This window comes from Ranitomeya variabilis, chromosome 4 (genome assembly GCF_051348905.1).
Source record: "Ranitomeya variabilis isolate aRanVar5 chromosome 4, aRanVar5.hap1, whole genome shotgun sequence".
NCBI lineage: Eukaryota > Metazoa > Chordata > Amphibia > Anura > Dendrobatidae > Ranitomeya > Ranitomeya variabilis.
This window is the reverse complement of record NC_135235.1, coordinates 547,316,057-547,340,788: the sequence shown is the minus strand read 5'-3', so window position 1 is coordinate 547,340,788 and position 24,732 is coordinate 547,316,057. Positions and strand designations below refer to the sequence as shown.

The 24,732-nt window shown below is 42.6% G+C and overlaps 1 protein-coding gene across 2 annotated transcripts in view; it reads left to right on the top strand.

The window, feature by feature from the left end:
* Positions 1-526: 526 nt before the first annotated feature.
* FAM171A2 (family with sequence similarity 171 member A2) overlaps positions 527-24,732 on the top strand; it is a 41,422-nt gene continuing 17,216 nt past the window's right edge. For both annotated transcript variants that reach the window (XM_077252589.1, XM_077252588.1), the window contains exons 1-2: positions 527-738; positions 21,324-21,551. In XM_077252589.1, the coding sequence (XP_077108704.1) occupies positions 615-738; positions 21,324-21,551 (352 nt within the window). In that variant the 5' untranslated portion in view covers positions 527-614. The remainder of the gene's footprint in view (positions 739-21,323; positions 21,552-24,732) is intronic.

Genomic DNA, 24,732 nt, shown 5'->3' with positions numbered 1-24,732 from the left:
GGCGCTGCAATCCTCGCCCGAGTTTTACAGCCATCAGACAGAAAGTCATAATCTTGTTACAATCTTGAACTACAAAAAGGTTAAACGAAGGGGTTAATAAGAATCAGAAGGCTCTAAAACCATGTGCCCTATTACGGTTTTTAATCTGCTTTTCCCACATAGAAGTCTTTATGAAATAGAGATTTTGTTGGTCATCCCAGTAGTAGGATGCTGTACCTGTTAATACTTTTTACATTTTTTCAGCGTAAATGTTAGGGTTTGAGTATAGAAAAGCCATCAAGGTATGAGATACATCTTGTCTGTCCAAGAAGCGCATGAGGTTTGGCACATAATAGGACAAAAGCCAATGTAGGAAGGGAGGGCACAGTCTTCTCTGGGGCTGAGTTGTATCTATGAGGTTTTGCCAGTGAAGCATTATTCTCGCCTCAGTGTGTTTATCCATGTAAATCCACATCTGGCCAGCAGATGGTGCTGGTTTTCCAGTGGAAAATGAAGGGGGAGGTGTGGCACCAGGAGAGACAGAAAGACAGAGGGAGGGAGGGAGAAGCAGGGAATTATAAGCTGTCTGTGTATGTAGAGGAGAAGGAAGAATGGAGGGGTGATGAGTGGGAGGCATGGGGCGAGCTGTGGATTTAGGGATGTCTTCTGGGGGGCTCAGGAATCCTTGGCTGGGCCTGATGGTGATATGCTGCATAGGCTGCCATGCAAAATCACTGGTGGAGCCCCCAATGCCTCAGGGTAAGTCTGCAGGATGGGAAGACAATGAGATGGGTGGTAGCAGGGTCAGAGGATGTGCATGGAGCTCAGCTATGAACATTGATGCATGTTGTGATCCCAGCATGTCTGCATGTATGGTGCCCCCTGAATCAGGCGGTGATTGCGGGCTCCATTGTTAGCATTTCTGGGGTGAGGACATTACAGAATTCAGGGAGCCTGGTCTTTGATTGGAGAGGGTGGATCTGATCTCTGATAGGAGAGCCTACTCCTGATTTTTGATTGGCTCAGACAGATAAATTAGGGTGACCCTATTCTGTGGCTGTAGATTAGGGTCCATTCATTCATTTTGTTGGGGTGCAGTCCCTGCTGGATCGGTCATGTGGATGGGGCTGGAGAAGTGCTGGGTTAGGTGGCATACTGTAGGACCAGTTAGGGAGGGGGTTACAGTCTCCGGGGTAATTGGAACGTGTGATGTAATGGGTGGGGATGGATTTGGGGTGTAGAAGCGGCTCTGCTGCCCTTGGATGAAGGAATGTTTATGATTGATGATACATTGTGTTCTAAGGAGAGAAAATTGTTACATTGTGATACAGAAGGCGCCGCTCTGGATATAGCAGGAAGGTGGGCACAGAAGGGGCAACATTTTACCAATCGGGCATCTTTTGCACAGTGACTCACAGCGTAGTGACATATTGATGAGGTAATTCATTCTAAAAGTAGCTGAGGGGTTAATAGCCTTAATATCACATGATGTCCCCTCCTGTAGGGGCTATGCGCCCCCCTGGCACGATCACATGTGTGGGGAATGCTGGTGGATGTGATTCTCCAGGGACCAGTGTATATTAGCAGTCCTCCTCTCTATTTGTAGTGATATCAGCTGTCCCAGCTCCCAGCTGTCCTCCTGGCAGACATCGTCTGCTTCCAATTCTCTCCAAGGGGCATCTGTGGCTGGTGAAATTAGGGGGGGTCATCATTTTAGTTATTCATAGGATTAAAGCAGTGATAATAATAATAGTATATGAAAAAAAAAAACCTAAATAAAAGAATAGACATTATAAATGCAGTGGAGACCTCCCCTCCTAAATATGGGGTGCCATGGTGCAATGGTACAAATCTGCTAGGCATCCTAGCAACCAATCAGGACGCAGCTTCTACCACTCCAGTGCCACTCGGCATTAATGAGCGCGGGGGCCCGGCGGTTGCTATGCTCTATGTTCACTCACTGACAAGTGAGGATGGTAATAGTTTGCAGATGTATTCCAATGTGGGGATGATACATGTGCACTGGGCAGCTCCGCACGCTGTATAAGTAATAGGGGCCAATGTCCAGAACGCTTAGAAATCCCAAGAGCCGATGGTTAAGCAAGTGAATGCCAATCCAGAATTTTACATATAGCGAGTTATTGCCACTGATCACTGTGAACCATATGCCTCTAGGACCGTATGTGACGACAGATAAGACCTATCCTAGATTTTGTTGTACATAAAAGGGAACCCTAGGAAAACTTTAAGGCAATTGCACCATAAATGAAAGTTATCACCTACTCATCCTGATCCCGGACCCACACAGAACCATTGTCTGCTCATGGTTATCGCCTGCAGTCATCCAGGTATTCAACTGGGGCACTCCAGAGCCCCGATCACAGGATTGGTGGGGTCCCAGTGGTAAAATCCCCAGTGATCAGCAAAGAATTACTTGTAGGTGCTTGCATTTGTACTTGTACTTGCATTTATAATGTTAGTTTTGGCTGCTTATGTAAGTGCCAGGTTTTTACACCCCAAGCAGAAAGGCCTAGTGTTTGTTCTCCCTCTGTACCCTTCTACTTGTGGAGTTCTTCCCCGCTGCCATTGAAGTTCCTCAGGGGAGGAGACTTCTGCACTGCACTCCTCACACGTTAGCAAAGGGCATTGACAACCGGTGATGGGCCTCTTTTTTATGTGCCCCATAGCTATTATTATTTATTATTATAGCGCCATTTATTCCATGGCGCTTTACATGTGAGGAGGGGTATACATAATAAAAACAAGTACAATAATCTTGAACAATACAAGTCACAACTGGTACAGGAGGAGGGAGGACCCTGCCCGCGAGGGCTCACAATCTACAATCTAGCTGCTGTGTGGTTTGCTTTGATGGCTGTATACGTCCTCGCCTCTAAGCCACCATCTTTATCATCAGAGATCTGTGCCATGGTAGTGCGGTGAGCCTACCCACCCAAACATCTACTAGCTCTAAATGCTAAATGAGGCATTATGCCTATGATTGTACAGAATTAGCAAAGGCCAAGGGGGTTCAAATCCTCACTACAGTGGAGTACCATCTTGGGAGCGACTAGGGACCTGCTGGACTTTGCTATGTTTGACCTGCGGACGGACCTGACACACTAATGTGCTCAGGTAGGATGACTGGTAGGAGGGGACATGTTGTATTTTCTATGTGTGCATTGCAGGAAGTCTCCCGGGCCTTCTGCTTTGTGTTAGTTGGCATCTGGGGATCTACTCAAGTTCACAACCAGCTATGTTTCATGTGTAAGAGATGTCTGGGCTCTACTGCATTATTTCTGTAAGATTTCCGCTTCTAACATACAAAGTATATATTGTGTCTAGTGTTTCTGGCCAGCTCCCAGGCTAATTGCTCAGTGTATTTATCGCCTACCTTATTATTTCCTTATTCTTTTATGTTCTTTCCCCCTTTTGTTGTCTCCTTTTTGTATAGTAATAGATGTATGCACAGGACTGCTGAAAACTTACCGTGATGTCTACAGTATAGTTTTCCACAGGAGACATTTGTATCTTTATATGGAGTCCCAAAATGCATTTTAAATGGGATATACGGTTTTATAGGGGACAACCATACTAGCACTATACCTGTTACTGGTACTGTGTAACTTTTAATTTATATGCAAATTAGGAGACTTCAGTGCACCCATGGCATGGCCAATAGTTTAGTGCACCGTTATGCCTCCTCATTCGCATACTGGAGCCCTTCCCCTGTTTCTGATTAACAGTGCTTGCTACCTAGACCACTCACTAAATTCTGCTGGCGCGTATACAGATGTGCTCGCACGTAGTTGCCACGTGCGTTCTTGGCCCTCTCTCTTTTCTTCTGATGCCACTCATTGCGCTTCCGGGGGTATTAGTTTAGCGAGCTGTGTTAGAAAAAAGGGGATAGGGAAGAGAACACATCGCACACATGCCGGCAACATTCACACAGTTCTTGCTCTGGTAAGCAAGCACTGTCAACCAGAAGAAGGGGAAGGGCCCTAATTTGCAATTGAGGAGGCATAACGGTTCACCAAACTCTTAGCCACACTACGGGTGCACCGCAGCCTCCTCATGTGCATATGATCTCCGTCACTGTACCAGGTACATCGCTAGTATAATTCTTATACTGGAGATACATGGCAGTGACGTCATGTGTTCCTGTTGCTTGCACTCTGAAGTCAGCTGCCAGCATCAGAAAAGGACAGTGGATGGGATGTGAGTAGAATATATATATATTTTTTCTAAAGAATAGCAGCAGAATGGGTGACATTTACCAGGATCCGGGGATATATTTACACCTGGATATGGCCGAGCATAAGGGACAAATATACGGTACTAGGATGGAGAACATGTGTATCAGGATGGGGGACATATATATACCAGGATAAAGAACATACAGTGGATATGGAAAGTATTCAGACCCCTTTACATTTTTTCACTCTTTGTTTCATTGCAGCCATTTGGTAAATTCAAAAAAGTTCATTTTTTTCTCATTAATGTACACTGTGCACCCAATCTTGACTGAAAAAAAACAGAAATGTAGAAATTTTTGCAAATTTATTAAAAAAGAAAGACTGAAATATCACATGGTCATAAGTATTCAGACCCTTTGCTCAGTATTCAGTAGAAGCACCTTTTTGAGCTAGAACAGCCATGAGTCTTCTTGGGAATGATGCAACAAGTTTTTCACACCTGGATTTGGGGATCCTCTGCCATTCTTGCTTGCAGATCCTCTCCAGTTCCGTCAGGTTGGATGGTGAACATTGGTGGACAGCCATTTTCAGGTCTCTCCAGAGATCCTCAATTGGGTTTAGGTCAGGGCTCTGGCTGGACCAGTCAAGAATGGTCACAGATTTGTTCTGTAGCCACTCCTTTGTTATTTTAGCTGTGTGCTTAGGGTCATTGTCTTGTTGGAAGGTGAACCTTCGGCCAAGTCTGAGGTCCAGAGCACTCTGGAAGAGGTTTTCATTCAGGATATCTCTGTACTTGACCGCATTCATGTTTCCTTTAATGGCACCCAGTCATCCTGTCCCTGCAGCTGAAAAACACCCCCATAGCATGATGCTCCCACCACAATGTTTCACTGTTGGGATTGTATTGGGCAGGTGATGAGCAGTGCCTGGTTTTCTCTACACATACCGCTTAGAATTATCACTAGTGATGAGCAAGTATACTCGTTGCTCGGGTTTTCCTGAGTATTTGTAACTGCTCGGAGATTTAGTTTTTGTTGACACAGCTGCATGATTTACAGCTGCTAGCCAGCCTAAGTACATGTGGGGGTTGCCTAGTTGCTAGGGAATCCCCACGTGTATTCAAGCTGTCTATCAGCTGTAAATCATGCAGCTGAGGCAACGAAAACTAAATCTCTGAGCAGTTACAAATAGTGATGAGCGAATATACTCATTACTCGAGATTTCCCGAGCACGCTCGGGTGTCCTCCGAGTATTTTTTAGTGTTCGGAGATTTAGCTTTCTTCGCCGCAGCTGAATGATTTACATCTGTTAGCCAGCTTGATTACACGTGGGGATTCCCTAGCAACCAGGCAACCCCCACATGTACTTATGCTGGCTAGTAGCTGTAAATCATTCAGCTGCGGTGATGAAAAGTAAATCTCCGAGCACTTAGGCTGTGTGCACACGTTGCGGATTTTTTGGGGTTTTTCGCTATAAAAACGCTATAAAAAACACATATATTATGCATCCCATCATTTAGAATGCATTCCGCACTTTTTGTGCACATGATGCGTTTTTTTCCGCGAAAAAAGCGCATTGCGGTAAAAAACGCAGCATGTTCATTAATTTTGCAGATTTTTCGCGTTTTTCCCGCTATTTAATGCATTGGGAAGCTCCAGAAAAAAATGCGTCAAAAACGTGCAAAAAATGCGTCAAAAGTGTAAAAAAATGCTTGTGGATTTCTTGCAGAAAATGTCCAGTTTTGCTCAGGAAATTTCTGCAAGAAATCCTGAACGTGTGCACATAGCCTTACAAATACTCGGAGGACACCCGAGCGTGCTTGGGAAATCTCGAGTAACGAGTATATTCGCTCATCACTAGTTACAAATACTCGTAGACCACCCGAGGGTGCTCAGGAAAACCCGAGCAACGAGTACACTCGCTCATCACTAATTATCACCAAAAAGGTCTATCTTCGTTTCATCAGACCAGAGAATCTTATTTCTCATAGTCTGGGAGTCCTTCATGTGTTTTTTAGCAAACTCTGTGGGGGCTTTCATATGTCTTGCACTGAGGAGAGGCATCTGTCGGGCCACTCTGCCATAAAGGCCCGACTGGTGGAGGGCTGCAGTGATAGTTGACTTTGTGGAACTTTCTCCCATCACTCTACTGCATCTCTGGAGCTCAGCCCCAGTGATCTTGGGGTTCTTCTTTACCTCTCTCACCAAGGCTCTTTTCCCACGATTGCTCAGTTGGCCGGATGGCCTGGTCTAGGAAGACTTCTGGTGGTCCCAAACTTCTTCCATTTAAGGATTTTGGAGGCGACTGTGCTCTTAGGAACCTTGAGTACTGCAGAAATTCTTTTGTAACCTTGGCCAGATCTGTGCCTTGCCACAATTCTGTCTCTGGGCTCCTTGGCCAGTTCCTTTGACCTCAGGATTCTCATTTGGTCTGACATGCACTGTGAGCTGTGAAGTCTTGTGTAGACAGGTGTGTGCCTTTGCAAATCATGTCCTATCAGTTTAATTAAACACAGCTGGACTCCAATGAAGGAGTAGAACCATCTCAAGGAGGATCACAAGGAAATGGACAGCATGTGACATAAATATGAGTGTCTGAGCAAAGGGACTGAATACTTATGACCATGTGATATATCATTTTTTCTTTTTTAATAAATGTGCAAAAATGTCTACATTTATGTTTTTTTTCAGTCAAGATTGGGTGCAGAGTGTACATAAATGAGAAAAAAATAACTTTTTTGAATTTACCAAATGGCCGCAATGAAACAAAGAGTGAAACATTTAAAGGAGTCTGAATACTTTCTGCACCCACTGTGTACACCAGGATGGGGAACATATACACCAGGATGGAGGACATATATGCTAGGATGGGGGACATATATAACAGGTTGGAGTACATATATACCAGGATCGGGGAAATATATAGGATGGGCCCAGGATGGGGGACATTACTACATAATGGGGTGGACGTATATGTTCTTTTAGGATTTAGAATGCTACAAGGGCCCATACATCTGACCAACACGCGGGGGGGTGGGGGTGGTTGTGCGTGTGTAGGGGGCCCAGGCCCAGATTTTGCATCAGGGCCCATCGGACTCTAGTTTTGCCAATGGAAGTTCTGCATCATTTCTATACAGATGCAGCAAGGATAGAGTTTGTCATAGATTCTTGCCTGCGCTGAGTGCGTGGACAGACCAGCCTTGTCTGTACATCAGTGTCAGAGCTCTCCTTTGGTTTGGTACTCCTGGTTCTCGGTGATGTTGTGTCTCTTCTTGTTCCTAATCTCCCCCTCCTTCATTTCTCTACCAATTTGTAAGCCTAGTGGATGTGAATGAGGTCGTTACCAGGACAACAGGAAATGTCTGCCATCCCATTCACAGCCATTGAATACTGAGAGACTGTCCCAGGACCTGTCATCTTGTCACACTTCACTTATACATAAATTTTTCTGGCTTCCACAATATACTTTTTCCTGCACAGTCATGTGCCAAGCAAAAAAAGAGATGTAAAAAGGAATACAAACAGCTAGAAAGCATCAGGCAAAATGTAGTATACAGTGGGTATGGAAGGTATTCAGACCCCTTTAAAATGTTCACTCTTTGTTTCATTGCAGCCATTTGGTAAATTCAAAAAATTTCATTTTTTTCTCATTAATGTACACTGTGTATCTCATCTTGACTGAAAAAAAACACATAAATGTAGACATTTTTGCATATTTATTAAAAAAGAAAAACTCAAATATCACATGGTCATAAGTATTCAGACCCTTTGGTCAGACACTCATATTTAAGTCACATGCTGTCCATTTCCTTGTGATCCTCCTTGAGATGGTTCTACTTCATTGGAGTCCTGCTGTGTTTAAATCATGATATGACTTGATTTGGAAAGGCACACACCTGTCTATATAAGACCTCACAGCTCACAGTGCATGTCAGACCAAATGAGAATCATGAGGTCAAAGGAACTGGCCAAGGAGCTCAGAGACAGAATTGTGGCAAGGCACAGATCTGGCCAAGGTGACAACAGAATTTCTGCAGTACTCAAGGTTCCTAAGAGCACAGTCGCCTCCATAATCCTTAAAAGGAACAAGTTTGGGACCACCAGAAGTCTTCCTAGACCTGGCCATTCAGCCAAACTGAGCAATCGTGGGAAAAGAGCCTTGGTGAGGGAGGTAAAGAAGAACCCCAAGATCACTGTGGCTGAGCTCCAGAGATGCAATAGGGAGATGGAAAGAAGTTCCACAAAGTCAACTATCACTGCAGCCCTCCACCAGTCAGACCTGTATGGCAGAGTAGCCTGACGGACGCCTCTCCTCAGTGCAAGACATCTGAAAGCCTGTATAGGGTTTGATAAAAAAACATGATGGACTCCCAGACTATGAGAAATAAGATTCTCTGGTCTGATGAGATGAAGATACTGTAGACCTTGTTGGTGATAATTCTAAGCGGTATGTGTGGAGAAAACCTGGCACTACTCATCACATGCCCAATACAATACCAACAGTGAAACGTGGTGGCAGCATCATGCTATGGGGGTGTTTTTCAGCTGCAGGGACAGAACGACTGGTTGCAATTGAAGGAAACATGAAAGCGAACAAGTACAGAGATATCCTAGATGAAAACCTGGATGATCTCTGAACCTCAGTCACTGCTCATGTGCTGGGACCTCTGGAGGTGACTATCTGAGCCTGACTGTTAGTACAGCCGTTTCCTCCCTTTCTTGCTGACATTTCAATACAGAAAAAAATCATAATTATGAGCCTGTCACTGATGTGATTGTAACTATTTTCTCCAGCATGGCAATTTGATAGACTGACAGTCATTGTGTTCTTTTTTATGTGCTGTTCATATTACTCACTACTTTAAAACATTTATTTCTTAAAGAAGTAGTCTAGTCTTAAACTACAAGTCTGCAGTCACTCTATGTGATTGTAGACTTGTGAATCCTGACATCGCACCCAGTGCGCACTGTGAGGATTCTCTGGTGTCAGCGTCAAGTGTGGATGGTCATGTGACCTCATGTATGCAATATGCATACTCCCTGCCACAATCCCGGCCTCGCTCAATGGAACTGTTTTGAGCGAGGCTGGACACAATTTAGTCGAAATGTGGCCAGGATATCCTGGCACTGATGCCAGCGAATCCTAACAGCATGCAGTGTACCTGATGAGGATTCACAAGTCTACAGTCACATAAAATGACTGCAGACTTGTAGTTTATGACTGGACAACCCCCTTAAGTCCCCCCATGGACTAAAGTGGGCCGACCCTGCCGATATTGCTGGGATGGGGTTAACAGTCTTGTGTGTAGGGGCATCCTAACTGTTCCTTGACAGATGATGTTGGGGGTGATAATGATCCAGCAGTTTGCATTTTTTAAGGTCAACCCTTTTGTTATTCAGGAGATAAGCCGCTGCCACAAGTGTGTGGCAGAGGCTTTCTCCGCTCTCCTCTTCAGACACATGAACTTTCAGCTAACCACACTTGTGAATGGGGGGTCAAGAGATCTAGTTGTTTGGCTGACAGCGATCCAATATGTATGGAGCATTTAGTCATGAAGAACAGCAAAAGAAAAAAACACCTCTTTGTGTTCAAATACTGGCTTTCATTGTTCATTCTTTTTTAAACCTTCTTTTTTCATTTTGTTATAAACAAAAAGCTTTTTAATGTCTATTAAAGATACTATTAGATGAACAATGTAGCATTGCCAGCTATTTTCTACAGTAACATCATCTTTTGTGGCAATAGTTTCACTGGAAAGAATCCCTAAATAATCTGTATAACCTTCCTACATCATTTCCTGTTAGGCTATGTTCACACTTTGCGGTTTTTGCTGCGGATCCGCTGCGGATTTGCCGCTGCGGATCCGCAGCAGTTTTCCATGCAGGGTACAGTACAATGTTACCCTATGGAAAACAAAAACCGCTGTTCCCACCTTGCGGAAAATCCCTTTAACCCCTTCCTGACATCCGACGTACTATCCCGTCGAGGTGGGGTGGGCCCGTATGACCGCCGACGGGATAGTACGTCATAGCCGATCGGCCGCGCTCACGGGGGGAGCGCGGCCGATCGCGGCCGGGTGTCGGCTGCATATCGCAGCTGACATCCGGCACTATGTGCCAGGAGCGGTCACGGACCGCTCCCGGCACATTAACCCCCGGCACACCGCGATCAAACATGATCGCGATGTGCCGGCGGTGCAGGGAAGCATCGCGCAGGGAGGGGGCTCCCTGCGGGCTTCCCTGAGCCCCCCGCAGCAACGCGATGTGATCGCGTTGCTGCGAGGGTCTTACCTCCCTCCCTGCCTGCTCCAGACCCGGATCCAAGATGGCCGCGGATCCGGGTCCTGCAGGGAGGGAGGTGGCTTCACAGACGCCTGCTCAGAGCAGGCACTGTGAAGCAGCCTGCACTTCTCCCAGATCGGTGATCTGTCAGAGTGCTATGCAAACTGGCAGATCACCGATCTGTATTGTCCCCCCCTGGGGCAAAGTAAAAAAGTAAAAAAAAAAATTTCCAAATGTGTAAAAAAAAATATTCCAAAATAATGAAAGAAAAAAATAAATATTATTCCCATAAATACATTTCTTTATCTAAATAAAAAAAAAAACAATAAAAGTACACATATTTAGTATCGCCGCGTCCGTAACGACCCCACCTATAAAACTGCCCCACTAGTTAACCCCTTCAGTAAACACCGTAAGAAAAAAAAAAAAAAAACGAGGCAAAAAACAACGCTTTATTACCATACCGCCGAACAAAAAGTGGAATAACACGCGATCAAAAAGACTGATATAAATATCCATGGTACCGCTGAAAACGTCATCTTGTCCCGCAAAAAACAAGCCGCCATACAGCATCATCAGCAAAAAAATAAAAAAGTTATAGTCCTGAGAAAAAAGCGATACCAAAATAATTATTTTTTCTATAAAATAGTTTTTATCGTATAAAAGCGCCAAAACATAAAAAAATGATATAAATGAGATATCGCTGTAATCGTACTGACCCGAAGAATAAAACTGCTTTATCAATTTTACCAAACGCGGAACGGTATAAACGCCTCTCCCAAAAGAAATTCAGGAATTGCTGGTTTTTGGTCATTCTGCCTCACAAAAATCGGAATAAAAAGCGATCAAAAACGGTCACGTGTCCGAAAATGTTACCAATAAAAACGTCAACTCGTCCCGCAAAAAACAAGACCTCACATGACTCTGTGGAGCAAAATGTGGAAAAATTATAGCTCTCAAAATGTGGAGACGCAAAAACTTTTTTGCTATAAAAAGCGTAGCTGGTTTCACACTTGCGTTTTTGTCTGCAGCGTTTTTTGCACAAAAAAACGCATGCGTTTTTTCCCTATATTTAACATTGAAAACGCATGCGTTTTTTTTGTACACGTTTGGTCGCGTTTTCAAACGCATGCGGTTTTTTTCTGCATGCGTTAATTTTCAGAAATACAACCTGCAGTATTTTCTTGGTGTTTTTAAGCACATGCGTTTGTTTGCGTTAAAAACGCATGCATTTTTAATCGAAAAAAAACAGAAAACACACTGAAAAGCCACCCACCACCATCAAGGTGATAAAGGGATCCAAACCCTAACCCTAACTCTACCCCTAACCTCACCCCTAACCGTTTAATGAACATTTTCTGACAGTCATAGTGCCACGTATTTCAGTGCCACGTATTTCAGTGCCACGTATTTCAGTGCCACGTATTTCAGTGCCATGTATTTCAGGGCAACGTATCACGTATTTCAGTGCCACGTGTTTCAGTGCCACGTATTTCAGTGCCACGTATCACGTATTTCAGTGCCACGTATCACGTATTTCAGTGCCACATATTTTAGTACCACGTATTTCAGTGCCACGTATTTCAGTGCCACGTATTTCAGTGCCACGTATTTCAGTGCCACGTATTTCAGTGCCACGTATCACGTATTTCAGTGCCACGTATTTAAGTGCCACGTATCACATATTTCAGTGCCACGTATTTAAGTGCCACGTATTTCAGTGCCACGTATTTCAGTGCCACGTATCACGTATTTCAGTGCCACGTGTTTCAGTGCCACGTATTTAAGTGCCACGTATCACATATTTCAGTGCCACGTATTTAAGTGCCACGTATTTAAGTGCCACGTATTTAAGTGCCACGTATTTAAGTGCCACGTATTTAAGTGCCACGTATTTCAGTGCCACGTATTTCAGTGCCACGTATTTCAGTGCCACGTATTTCAGTGCCACGTATTTCAGTCACGTTTAGGGTTAGGGTTAGGGTTAGGGTTAGGGCTAGGGTTGGAGGTAAAGTTAGGGTTGGGGCTAAAGTTAGGGTTGGGGCTAAAGTTAGGGTTTGGATTACATTTACGTTTGGATTAGGGTTGGGATTAGAATTATGGGTGTGTCAGGGCTAGGGGTGTGGTTAGGGTTACCGTTGGGATTAGGGTTAGGGGTGTGTTTGGGTTAGGGTTTCAGGTAGAATTGGGGAGTTTCCACTGTCCAGGCACATCAGGGGCTCTCCAAGCGCGACATGGCGTCCAATCTCAATTCCAGCCAATTCTGCGTTGAAAAAGTAAAACAGTGCTCCTTCCCTTCCGAGCTCTCCCGTGCGCCCAAAAAGGGGTTTACCCCAACATATGTGTTATCAGCGTACTCGGGACAAATTGAACAACAACTTCTGGGGTCCAAGCTCTCTTGTTATCCTTAGGAAAATAAAAATTTGGGGGGCTAAAAATCATTTTTGTGGGAAAAAAAAGATGTTTTATTTTCACGGCTCTGCGTTATAAACTGTAGTGAAACACTTGGGGGTTCAAAGTTCTCACAACACATCTAGATAAGTTCCTTGGGAGGTCTAGTTTCCAATATGGGGTCACTTGTGGGGGGTTTGTACTGTTTGGGTACATCAGGGGCTCTGCAAATGCAACGTGACGCCTGCAGACCAATCCATTTAAGGCTGCATTCCAAATGGCGCTCCTTCCCTTCCGAGCTCTGTCATGCACCCAAACAGTGGTTCCCCCCCACATATGGGGTATCAGCGTACTCAGGACAAATTGGACAACAACTTTTGGGGTCCAATTTATCCTGTTACCCTTGTGAAAATACAAAACTGGGGGCTAAAAAATCATTTTTGTGAAAAAAAAAAAAGAATTTTTATTTTCACGGATTTGCGCTATAAACTTTATTGAAACACTTGGGGGTTCAAAGTTCTCAAAACACATCTAGATAAGTTCCTTGGGAGGTCTAGTTTCCAATATGGGGTCACTTGTGGGGGGTTTGTACTGTTTGGGTACATCAGGGGCTCTGCAAATGCAACGTGACGGCTGCTGACCAATCCATTTAAGTCTGCATTCCAAATGGCGCTCCTTCCCTTCTGAGCTCTGTCATGCGCCCAAACAGTGGTTCCCCCCCACATATGGGGTATCAGCGTACTCAGGACAAATTGGAAAACAAATTTTGGGGTCCAATTTATTCTGTTACCCTTGTAAAAATACAAAGCTGGGGGCTAAAAAATCATTTTTGAGAAAAAAAAAAAAATTATTTTCACGGCTCTGCGTTATAATCTGTAGTGAAACACTTGGGGGTTCAAAGCTCTCAAAACACATCTAGATAAGTTCCTTAGGGGGTCTACTTTCCAAAATGGTGTCACTTGTAGGGAGTTTCAATGTTTAGGCACATCAGGGGCTCTCCAAACGCAACATGGCGTCCCATCTCAATTCCAGTCAATTTTGCATTGAAAAGTCAAATGGCGCTCCTTCCCTTCCAAGCTCTGCCATGCGCCCAAACAATGGTTTACACCCACATATGGGGTATCAGCGTACTCAGGACAAATTGCACAACATTTTTTGGGGTCCAATTTCTTCTCTTACCCTTGGGAAAATAAAAAATTGGGGGCGAAAAGATCATTTTTGTGAAAAAATATGATTTTTTATTTTTACGGCTCTGCATTATAAACTTCTGTGAAGCACTTGGTGGGTCAAAGTGCTCACCACACATCAAGATAAGTTCCTTAGGGGGTCTACTTTCCAAAATGGTGTCACTTGTAGGGGGTTTCAGTGTTTAGGCACATCAGGGGCTCTCCAAACGCAACATGGCGTCCCATCTCAATTCCAGTCAATTTTGCATTGAAAAGTCAAATGGCGCTCCTTCCCTTCCAAGCTCTGCCATGCGCCCAAACAATGGTTTACACCCACATATGGGGTATCAGCGTACTCAGGACAAATTGCACAACATTTTTTGGGGTCCAATTTCTTCTCTTACCCTTGGGAAAATAAAAAATTGGGGGCGAAAAGATCATTTTTGTGAAAAAATATGATTTTTTATTTTTACGGCTCTGCATTATAAACTTCTGTGAAGCACTTGGTGGGTCAAAGTGCTCACCACACATCAAGATAAGTTCCTTAGGGGGTCTACTTTCCAAAATGGTGTCACTTGTAGGGGGTTTCAGTGTTTAGGCACATCAGGGGCTCTCCAAACGCAACATGGCGTCCCATCTCAATTCCAGTCAATTTTGCATTGAAAAGTCAAATGGCGCTCCTTTCCTTCCGAGCTCTGCCATACGCCCAAACAGTGGTTTACCCCCACATATGGGGTATCAGCGTACTCAGGACAAATTGTACAACAACTTTGGGGGTCCATTTTCTCCTGTTACCCTTGGTAAAATAAAACAAATTGGAGCTGAAATAAATTTTGTGTGAAAAAAAGTTAAATGTTCATTTTTATTTAAACATTCCAAAAATTCCTGTGAAACACCTGAAGGGTTAATAAACTTCTTGAATGTGGTTTTGAGCACCTTGAGGGGTGCAGTTTTTAGAATGGTGTCACACTTGAGTATTTTCTATCATATAGACCCCTCAAAATGACTTCAAATGAGATGTGGTCCCTAAAAAAAAATGGTGTTGTAAAAATGAGAAATTGCTGGTCAACTTTTAACCCTTATAACTCCCTCACAAAAAAAAATTTTGGTTCCAAAATTGTACTGATGTAAAGTAGACATGTGGGAAATGTTACTTTTTAAGTATTTTGCGTGACATATCTCTGTGATTTAAGGGCATAAAAATTCAAAGTTGGAAAATTGCAAAATTTTCAAAATTTTCGCCAAATTTCCATTTTTTTCACAAATAAACGCAAGTTATATCGAATAAATTTTACCACTAACATGAAGTACAATATGTCACGAGAAAACAATGTCAGAATCGCCAAGATCCGTCAAAGCGTTCCAGAGTTATAGCCTCATAAAGGGACAGTGGTCAGAATTGTAAAAATTGGCCCGGTCATTAACGTGCAAACCACCCTTGGGGGTGAAGGGGTTAAAAACCGCGCGGAATTGCTGCGGAAAAAAAGAAGGAGCATGTCACTTCTTTCTGCGGATTCCGCAGCGGTTTTCAACATGCACCAATAGGAAAGTGCTGTTGAAAACCCGCAGAGGAATCCGCAGAAGAAACCGCAGGAAAATCCGCAGCGGTTTTTCAATGCGGTTTTTCCAAATCTGCTGCGGAAAAATCCGCAGCAAAATCTGCAAAGTGTGAACATGCCCTTAGGGTCACGAAATCTGAATCAAAGAAATACACTAAACACCTTGACATATCTGTATTCGATTACCGGTACATTACATGCGATGCTGGAAGTGACCTCTGTTTCCTCACAGACACATTTCCATGCAGCACTTCATGTTTCTGAACATATCGTCAGGCCTATCAGTGGGGATAGCGGTAATCTCACGTTGGAGGTTTTCCTTCAAATCGAACACAATGTGAGGCTTGTTCCGATAGACTTTTCCTTTGAAGCCTGGTGGTGAGAGATCTGTGGACCATCATGGCCAAAGCCCCTTTGACATTAGCCTGTTGCAGATGTCTGACACATTACTCCATCCTTCTGTTACCTCGTCACTCCAACGTGAAGACTTGCTGGCTTGTTCGAAGCTCCATGTACTGAGGAGCACATTACACATTGTTTGGTTCAGATTGCTTCGTCCTTTACAGAATATTCGGGGTCTCTTTCAAGTGAATCTCCCTGTATAATACTTATTTTTAACAAACTGATAGATGGAAAATACACTATACAAATGAATATGTACAGACAACTCGCAATTCAGATACGATGTAACGTAGATACTGCTCATAGGTGCTTACAATCTGTATGGAAGGAAGGCTGCATTGGTCCATCAGCCTGATTGCGAAGAATGTAGAACGGGTTATATAACTGTAGGTCTGATGAATGGTGGACGACATCAAAAAGGGAATTCTAGGAAGGTTGGGGTGTCGCAAAAATTACATTTGACAAGGTAAGAGATAGATCATGGGTAGAGAAAAGTTTACATGTCGGGTAGTATTTACACTGTGTTCCAAATTATTATGCAAATAATATTTCCTCATATTTTCTCTAAATTACCTATCTGAATTGCAGTCATTGTTATTTTCCAGTCATCTACTATTCTAGTACAATTGCAAAATTTTGGAACAAACTGCCTATGAAAACAGTATCTTTTTAAAAAAAATTAACACTCAAAATGCATGTTCCAAATTATTATGCACAGCAGAGTTTTCAACTTTTTTTTTTTTATTTTGAACAAAAAAATGGTCAATTGTGAAGTTATAAGCATTATCAGCTTATTACAAAATGAAATCAAACAGTTTTCAAGTGAAAACTTTATTCTAGGTGATGTTACATTTTGAAAAAAGAAGGGGGTAGCCAACGGCAGAATATAACTGTAATATAACATCTGGGAAGATATTATTCCAATCATACACTAATTAGTAGTACTTCCCAGAAAACACTATTTTCTGCCTTAGTATTGGATTCAAGACAGTTATCATAAACAACATGGGAGCGAAAGGAGAGGAAAAAATCCAAAAAGATAACTTTGTGTCTTTATATAAAATTGCTTTATTAAAGTGCAAATATCAGGAGGCAATGGTGACAACATAGTCACCCAAATAATATCTTAAAAACAAGTAACAGATGAAGACACCTGGAGAGGGCAGCTGCTGACCCAAAGCAAATAGATGTTTAGTAACACCGTGTACATTTAAGGGTCAATTATTACCAACAGGGTTAAATGACCAATGGCTCAAAGGCCCATCTACAAAGTAACCCACAGCCATGGAAAAATATCACAATATAACGTATCAGTCAGTGTAACATTAATATGAACACATAACGAGGCTTTAATAGGGCAGAAAGATAGCAGATAAATACATCACCCTGGAGGTCTTGTGTCAGGCAGCTGCAGAGTCCCGGTGTCCGCCCCTTGCTTGTTACATTTGCACATAGGACCCCTTGTTCGAAAGAAGCTTCTGAACTCTCTCGTCCATTGAATTTGTCAGTTTTTGGATGGTTTCTGCTTCAATTGTTTTGCATATGGACAGAATACCCTCCCAGAGCTGTTGCATAGATGTGAACTGCCTCCCGCCATCATAGACACTCCTTTTGATGATGCTCCAGAGGTTCTCAATGGGATTGAGGTCAGGGGAAGATGGTGGCCACACCATAAGTTTGTCCTCTTTTATGCCCATAGCAGCCAGAGATGCAGATGTGTTTTTTGCAGCATGAGACGGTGCACTATCATGCATGAAAATGATCTTGCTGCGGAAAGCACGGTTCTTCCTCTTGAACCATGGCAGGAAGTGTTGATTTAGAAACTCCACATAGATTATGGAGTTCATCTTTACCCCTTCAGGGATCATAAAGGGGCCGACAATCTCTCTCCCCATGATTCCAGCCCAAAACATTACTCCACCTCCTCCTTGTTGGCGCCTTAGCCGTGTTTTCATGGGGTGTCCATCAACCAGCCATCCTCCACTCCATCCATCTGGACCATCGAGCGTTGCACGGCACTCATCGGTGAACAAAACAGTTTGGAAGTCAGTCTTCATGTATCGTTTGGCCCACTGGAGCCGTTTCTGCTTGTGTGCAGTGGATAGAGGTGGTCGACAGGATGGTTAACGCACAGCTGCAAACCTCTGAAGGACCCTGCATCTTGTTGTTCTGGGGACGTTGGAGGCACCAGCAGCTTCAAAAACTTGTCTGCTGCCATGACAAAGCATTTTTGCAGCTGCTCTTTTAACCTTCCGCAATTGCCTGTTGGAAAGAGTCCTCAATTTTTCCTTATCAGCACGCACACGTGTGTGCTGGGAATCAGCTACATACTTCTTGATTGTGCGATGATCACGATGAAGTGTCTTGGCAATGTTGATTGTAGTCATGCCTTGACCTAAATACTCCACAATTTGTTGCTTCTCAGCAGCCGACACATCCTTTTTCTTTCCCATTTTGGCAAAAAATGTAGGCTGCTTAATAATGTGGAACAGCCTTCTTAAGTAGTCTTGCCTTTATTTGGACACATCTGCCAAACTAATTTGCACAGGTATCTGCAATTGCTTTCAGTGATATAAAGAGCCCTGACACACATCACCATCAATGAGTTTAAATGACAAACAAAAAAATTCTAACCTTATCACTCCTAAACTCTTTGTGCATAATAATTTGGAACACAGTGTAGAGATATAAGGTAATTTATCCCTCCATCAGCTATTTGATTGTACATAGATGGCTGAAGATGGGAGAACTTGAGACAAAACTAACTGGTAGACATGGCGTGGCAGGGAAATGACTGAAAGACTTTCTTATTCCCTTTTTTTCTTCGCTAACAGTGGTAGTTAACCTAGCACTTTTATAGACCTCTCCGTTAAGGGCCACATACAGTGGCATGTAAAAAGTTTGGGCCCCCCTGGTCAAAATTACTGATATTGTGAACAGTTAAAGCAAGTTGAAGATGAAATGATCTCTAACAGGACTAAAATTAAAAATTATACATTTCCTTTGTAGTTTAGGCAAAAAATATATTTTTTTTGCATTTTTTACATTTCAAAAATTACAAAAAAGAAAATGGTACAGTGCAAAAGTTTGAGTTAGTACCTAGTAGCACCCCCTTTTGAAAGTATCACAGCTTGTAAACGCTTTTGTAGCAAGTCAAGAATCTTTCAATTCTTGTTTGAGGGATTTTCATCCATTCTTCCTTGGAAAACTCTTCCTGTTCTGTGAGATTCCTGGGTCGTCTTGCATGCACTGGTATTTTTAATGGCACAGATTTTCAATGATGTTCAGATCAGGGGACTGTGAGGGCCATTGTAAAACCTTCAGCTTGTGCCTTTAGAGGTAGCCTATTGTGGATTTTGTTGTGTGTTTAGGATCATTATCCATTTGTAGAAGCCATCTTCTAATCAACTCAGCTTTTTTAAAGATGGTGTTATGTTTGCATCAAGAAATTGTTGAAATTTAATTGAATCCATTCTTCCCTCTACCTGTGAAATGTTCCCCATGCCATTGGATGAAACAGAACCCCAAAGCATGATTGATCCACCCCCATGCTTAATGGTCGACGAGATGTTCTTTTCCTGAAATTCTGTGCCATTTTTTCTCCACACACATACTTTTGATCATTGTGGCCAAATCGTTCTATTTTAACTACATTGGTCATTGCCCTTTCGAAATTAGGAAAGGGCAACCTGAAAATGCTTTGCATATTTCTTATAGCCTTCTCCTGCTTTGTTGCTTCCACCATTTTCATTGTTTTATGGCACAAGGTTATAGGAGGTTGAGTTTTTATAAAGCTGGGAAAGTTTGCAGGATCTCCAAACTTTTGCATCGGGCCAGTTTCCTATTTGTAATTTTTAAAATGTAAAAAATAAAATTTTTTTTTGCCTAAAATACAAAGGAAATGTGTTAACTTTAGCCCTTTTAGAGATCATTTCATCTTCAGCTTGCTTAACTGTTCACAATAACAGTAATTTTGACCAGGGGTGCTCAAACTTTTACATGCCACTGTATGGTCATTGCAGAATTTGCAGTGACAGAAATCCACTTCAATAAGATGTTGATACCCACACCAAGAAAAGGTGACGGTTTGATAAAAAATGGAGAGTCAATAGCTTGAAGTTGATGTACAGTTGTGCTCAAAAGTTTACATACCCCTGCAGAATTTTTGCTTTCTTTGCCCTTTTACATAGAATATGAATGATAACACCAAAACTTTTTCTCCACTCATGGTTAGTGATTGGATGAAGCCATTTATTGTCAAACTTCTGCGTTTTCTCTTTTTAAATTATAATGACAACCCAAAACATCCAAATGACCCTGATCAATAGTTTTTTGGAGAAAAAGTTTATCATTCATATTCTCTGAAAAAAGGCAAAGAAAGCAAAAGTTCTTCCGGGGTATGTAAACTTTTGAGCACAACTGTATTTTAGTACATAGACATTACACTGCTCCGCCAACCTATCAATATGCCAGTCACTAGAGGGCCGCTGTGCCCACCATTGCTCTGCATTGAGAAAATTATTATTTATTATTATAGCGCTATTTATTCCACAGGGCTTTACATTTGAGGAGGGGTATACATAATAAAAACAAGTAAAGTAATTTTAAACAATACAAGTCACGACCCTGCCCGCGAGGGCTCACCATCTACAAGAGATGGGTGAGGTTACAATAAGTGATGGGCAGAGCTGGTTGTGCAGTGGTTTGGTGGATCGGTGGTTACTTCAGGTTGTAGGCTTTTCGGAAGAGGTAGGTCTTCAGGTTCTTTTTTAAGGTTTCCACAGTAGGCGAGAGTCTGATGTATTGGGGTAGAGAGTTCCAGAGTATGGGGAATGCGCGGGAGAAAGCTTGTATGCGATTATGGGAAGAGGAGATAAGAGGGAAGTAGAGAAGGAGATCTTGTGTGGATCGGAGGTTGCGTGCAGGTAAGTAACGGGAGACGAGGTCACAGATGTATGGAGGACACAGGTTGGATAGGTCCATTGGGGGTGTCGAGTGAGATGGGGGAAAGATGATGAATTCTGTGTTGTCCATACTAAGTTTTAGAAATCTAGCCTAGAAGAAGGATGAATTAGCAGACAGACATTGTTGGATTCTGGTTAGCAGGGAGGTGATATCTGGTCCAAAGATGTAGATTTGAGTGCCATCAGCATAGAGGTGATACTGAAAGCCGTGAGATTCTATTAGCTGTCCCAGGCCGAAGGTGTAATATAATTGAAATATCTAACTATCATCTGATACCAAGTTCTGCCTTATTCTATCCATCCCCATTTCATGAAAATATTGTAATATATATCACCATGTTTCCCTTTTTGCACTCAACTGAGCCCATATCTGTGTCTTTTGCAGATGTCAACATAAAAGTCCAGGTATACGAGAATGGAGACCTGTCGCCTCTGGCATCGGCTGTGGTGGAGATATTCGGAAATCACAGTGGTCTGGCTTCTGGAGTAACCGACCAGGATGGCATGGCAGTGCTGGGCATCAGCTACAGACTGGGGACCTGGGTTCTTGTAACTGCTAGCAAGAGAGGTTACGTGACCAACTCTGTGCCCTGGCATGTGGACAAACTTCCACGTAAGGCTTGTGAAACATACTATAGATCTGTATGTAATGTTGCTCCGGTGCAAATCCAATGGGTAATATGTCACTGGGACACATACTGTTGAAAAAACAAACCCTTTGCAGATAATTTTGGCTGGTAGCCTTATCTAACTCTCGCTTGGGTTCAGAATGGTAAATGTTGGGATCATTCTGTTTTCACAGTCATTTGATTAATTAAATTAGAATGCAGCATTAAGTAAGTTACGAGGGTGGTCCAGGTAAAAATTAGCATTTTGAGTGTGGGCTTAAGGTGATGTTTCATGGCAGGGTCAATCATTTACACCTTGTTTCCCCTTCTATCTCTGCCCTTCTCTGGCTCTATGAGACCAGAGCTGTCAGTAAAAGAAGAGGAGAGGAGAGGTGGAGATAAAGGGAAAACAAGGCCATGGGAAGGTATTTTTAAATGATTGGCCGCGCTGTGATGAACCGAGTGGTGGTACTTAGTTTGAACAGTCATTCTATACTGACAGTCCCTTTAAAACTATATTCCATAATTAAAGAACCCGTAAAAATTAACTACTCATATATTAAAGATATGGCCAAAGTTCGGTGCTGATTGATGTGGTTTCCAGGATATACAATTATTTTCACAGGGTTCCAACTGGTTAAAAAAAACATAACAAAAAACATTGCTTACTTTCACTGAACCCCTGAAGCTGCTTTATGGATGTGATCTGGTCCTCTTGTTCCTGGTCCCGTCTTGACACCGCAGAAATGGCTGCTCAGCCAGTCTCTTGCTGAGGTAGGTCACCCTTGAGGCTAGTTATTTGCTGAGTGGGCATTTCTGTCCATTTTTAGTGTATTGAGATGGGACCAGGAGAACAGCAAGGACAAGGGAAGCATTGTAATTAGTGATGAGCGAGGGTACTTGTTGCTCGGGTTTTCCCGAGCACGCTCGGGTGGTCTCCGAGTATTTGTTAGTGCTCGGAGATTTAGTTTTCGTTGCCTCAGCTGCATGATTTACGGCTGCTAGACAGCTTGAATACATGTGGGGATTCCCTAGCAACCAGGCAACCCCCACATGTATTCAGCCTGTCTATCAGCTGTAAATCATTCAGCTGCGTCAACAAAAACTAAATCTCCGAGCACTAACAAATACTTGGAGACCACCCGAGCAACGAGTATACTCTCTCATCACTAGTTGTAATAGCTGCTGCAGGGGATCAGTAAGGATATGTTTGATTTTTTTTTTAACCACTTTGGACCCTTTCATTTTTATTTTACAGAAAACACCTTTAATTCTATAATACAACATATAATGTATAGAGGCGTTCTATTTGTGTGACTTGATAAATCACAAAATACTGACTGCTTGAAACCACCACTAAAGACAGCTATTTATGCATGAATTTATTAATTGTCGGTTGTCCCGTCTTCTGATAAAACTTTGCAGTCACTCTATGTGACTGACGACTTCTGAATAATTTCAGTGTGTGGTGCATACACTGTCAGGATTCTCAGGTATTGCCAGCGAGAACAGTCAGTTACGTGACCGCAAGTCTGCGTTTTGTATACTTCCGGCCACATTCTGACTAGTCGTGCTTGACCTCTTTCTATACAATTAAATTTAGAGAGGCTGAGCACGGTTAGTCGGCACGGCACATGATTGCCCGATTCTCTCTGACAATACTGGAGAATCCTAACAGCGTGTGCACTACATGCTGTAAGGATTCAGAAGTCTGCAGTCACATAAAGCAACTGCAGACTTTTATCAAATGACCAGACATTCCCTTTAAGCTAACATTGAACATATGGGAGCAATATTTATTGTACTGAGCCAACACCCAGTGACATCTGCAGATTGGTATGGCCAAGTCCCATACACTGGAGGCTCCAAACCAGTAACATCTGATATAGACATATGTATTTATATATACGAAAGATAGATAGATAATAGATAGGGAGATAGATAGTTAGATAATAGCTAGATAGATAATAGATAGAATATAGATAGATAGATAGATAGATAGATAAGTAGATAGATAGATAAGTAGATAGATAGATAGATAGATAGATAGATAGATAGATAGATAGATAGATAGATAGATAGATAGATAATAGATAGATGAAAAAGGTACACACTTTTTTTTGGGACCAAAACATCGCCATTTGAGCAATTAAACTGCAGGTAGATTGAGTTTACCATGGTGTGCTGCTTCCATTTTTGTGGATATAATAGATAGATAGATAATGAATAGATAGATAATGGATAGATAGATAGATAGATAGATAGATAGATAGATAGATAGATAGATATTTAGATAGATACTGTAGAAAGATAGAAGATGATAGATATAGATAGATAATAGATGATAGATAATATAGCAGATGGATAAAGATATTGCAAGCCGTGAGAGATCACATACCGCTGCTTTCTTTATAGTAGGAGATGGCCACAGATACTGTATTGTCTCACACGTGAGATGTAAATACGTTTTTGGAGAAAATACTCATAATCTCATATATGGGTTATATTGAGCCAGTCATTAGAAGGAACACAGTAATGAAAGGTATTAGCCCATGTCGGAAGTGAACACAGGCTCCTGGCCTGAACTCAACACTCAATCATATACAAGACCATATGGGGCTGCTGAGTTTGGGTCAGGTGACCCGCAGATGGTCCAGACACTCCAGAGGTCCATATTCAGACCTTGAAAGCTGGATATGTGAAACTGGACCATGCCATTGTCAGACGTTATTCCGTTTCCTACTTTCTCCACTCACACATAAAGCTGTCCTCTGAATTCACACCATGACCCTTTTAGTTCTTGTGGACTTTCTCCATCATCCTGGATGTAGCTGGGGTTACATGATGGCATCTGCTGTTATTTTGATCTAGGAAAGCTTATTTTGCCACCTGTCCACACGGGTCAGATGCACCAACATTCCTGGCACGCCGCGGCACAGCTGTCCCCGGGAGTGGTCACAATGTTATGCTCTTGCTTCTTGGCTGTTGTATAGTTCAGCCTTATTGTAGAACTGCCAATTACAGCGGAGGCAGCATGAAACCTCTCGATTCACTGAGGTTTATTGTGCCTCAGTAATATAGTAATTCCTTATGAGTAAATTCATTCTTTGCACATGGCTGCTTCTCCTGTGTGCAGGTAGTCCAGTGAACTGCGAATGTTGCCCAGTTCCTCCATCATAGCCACGT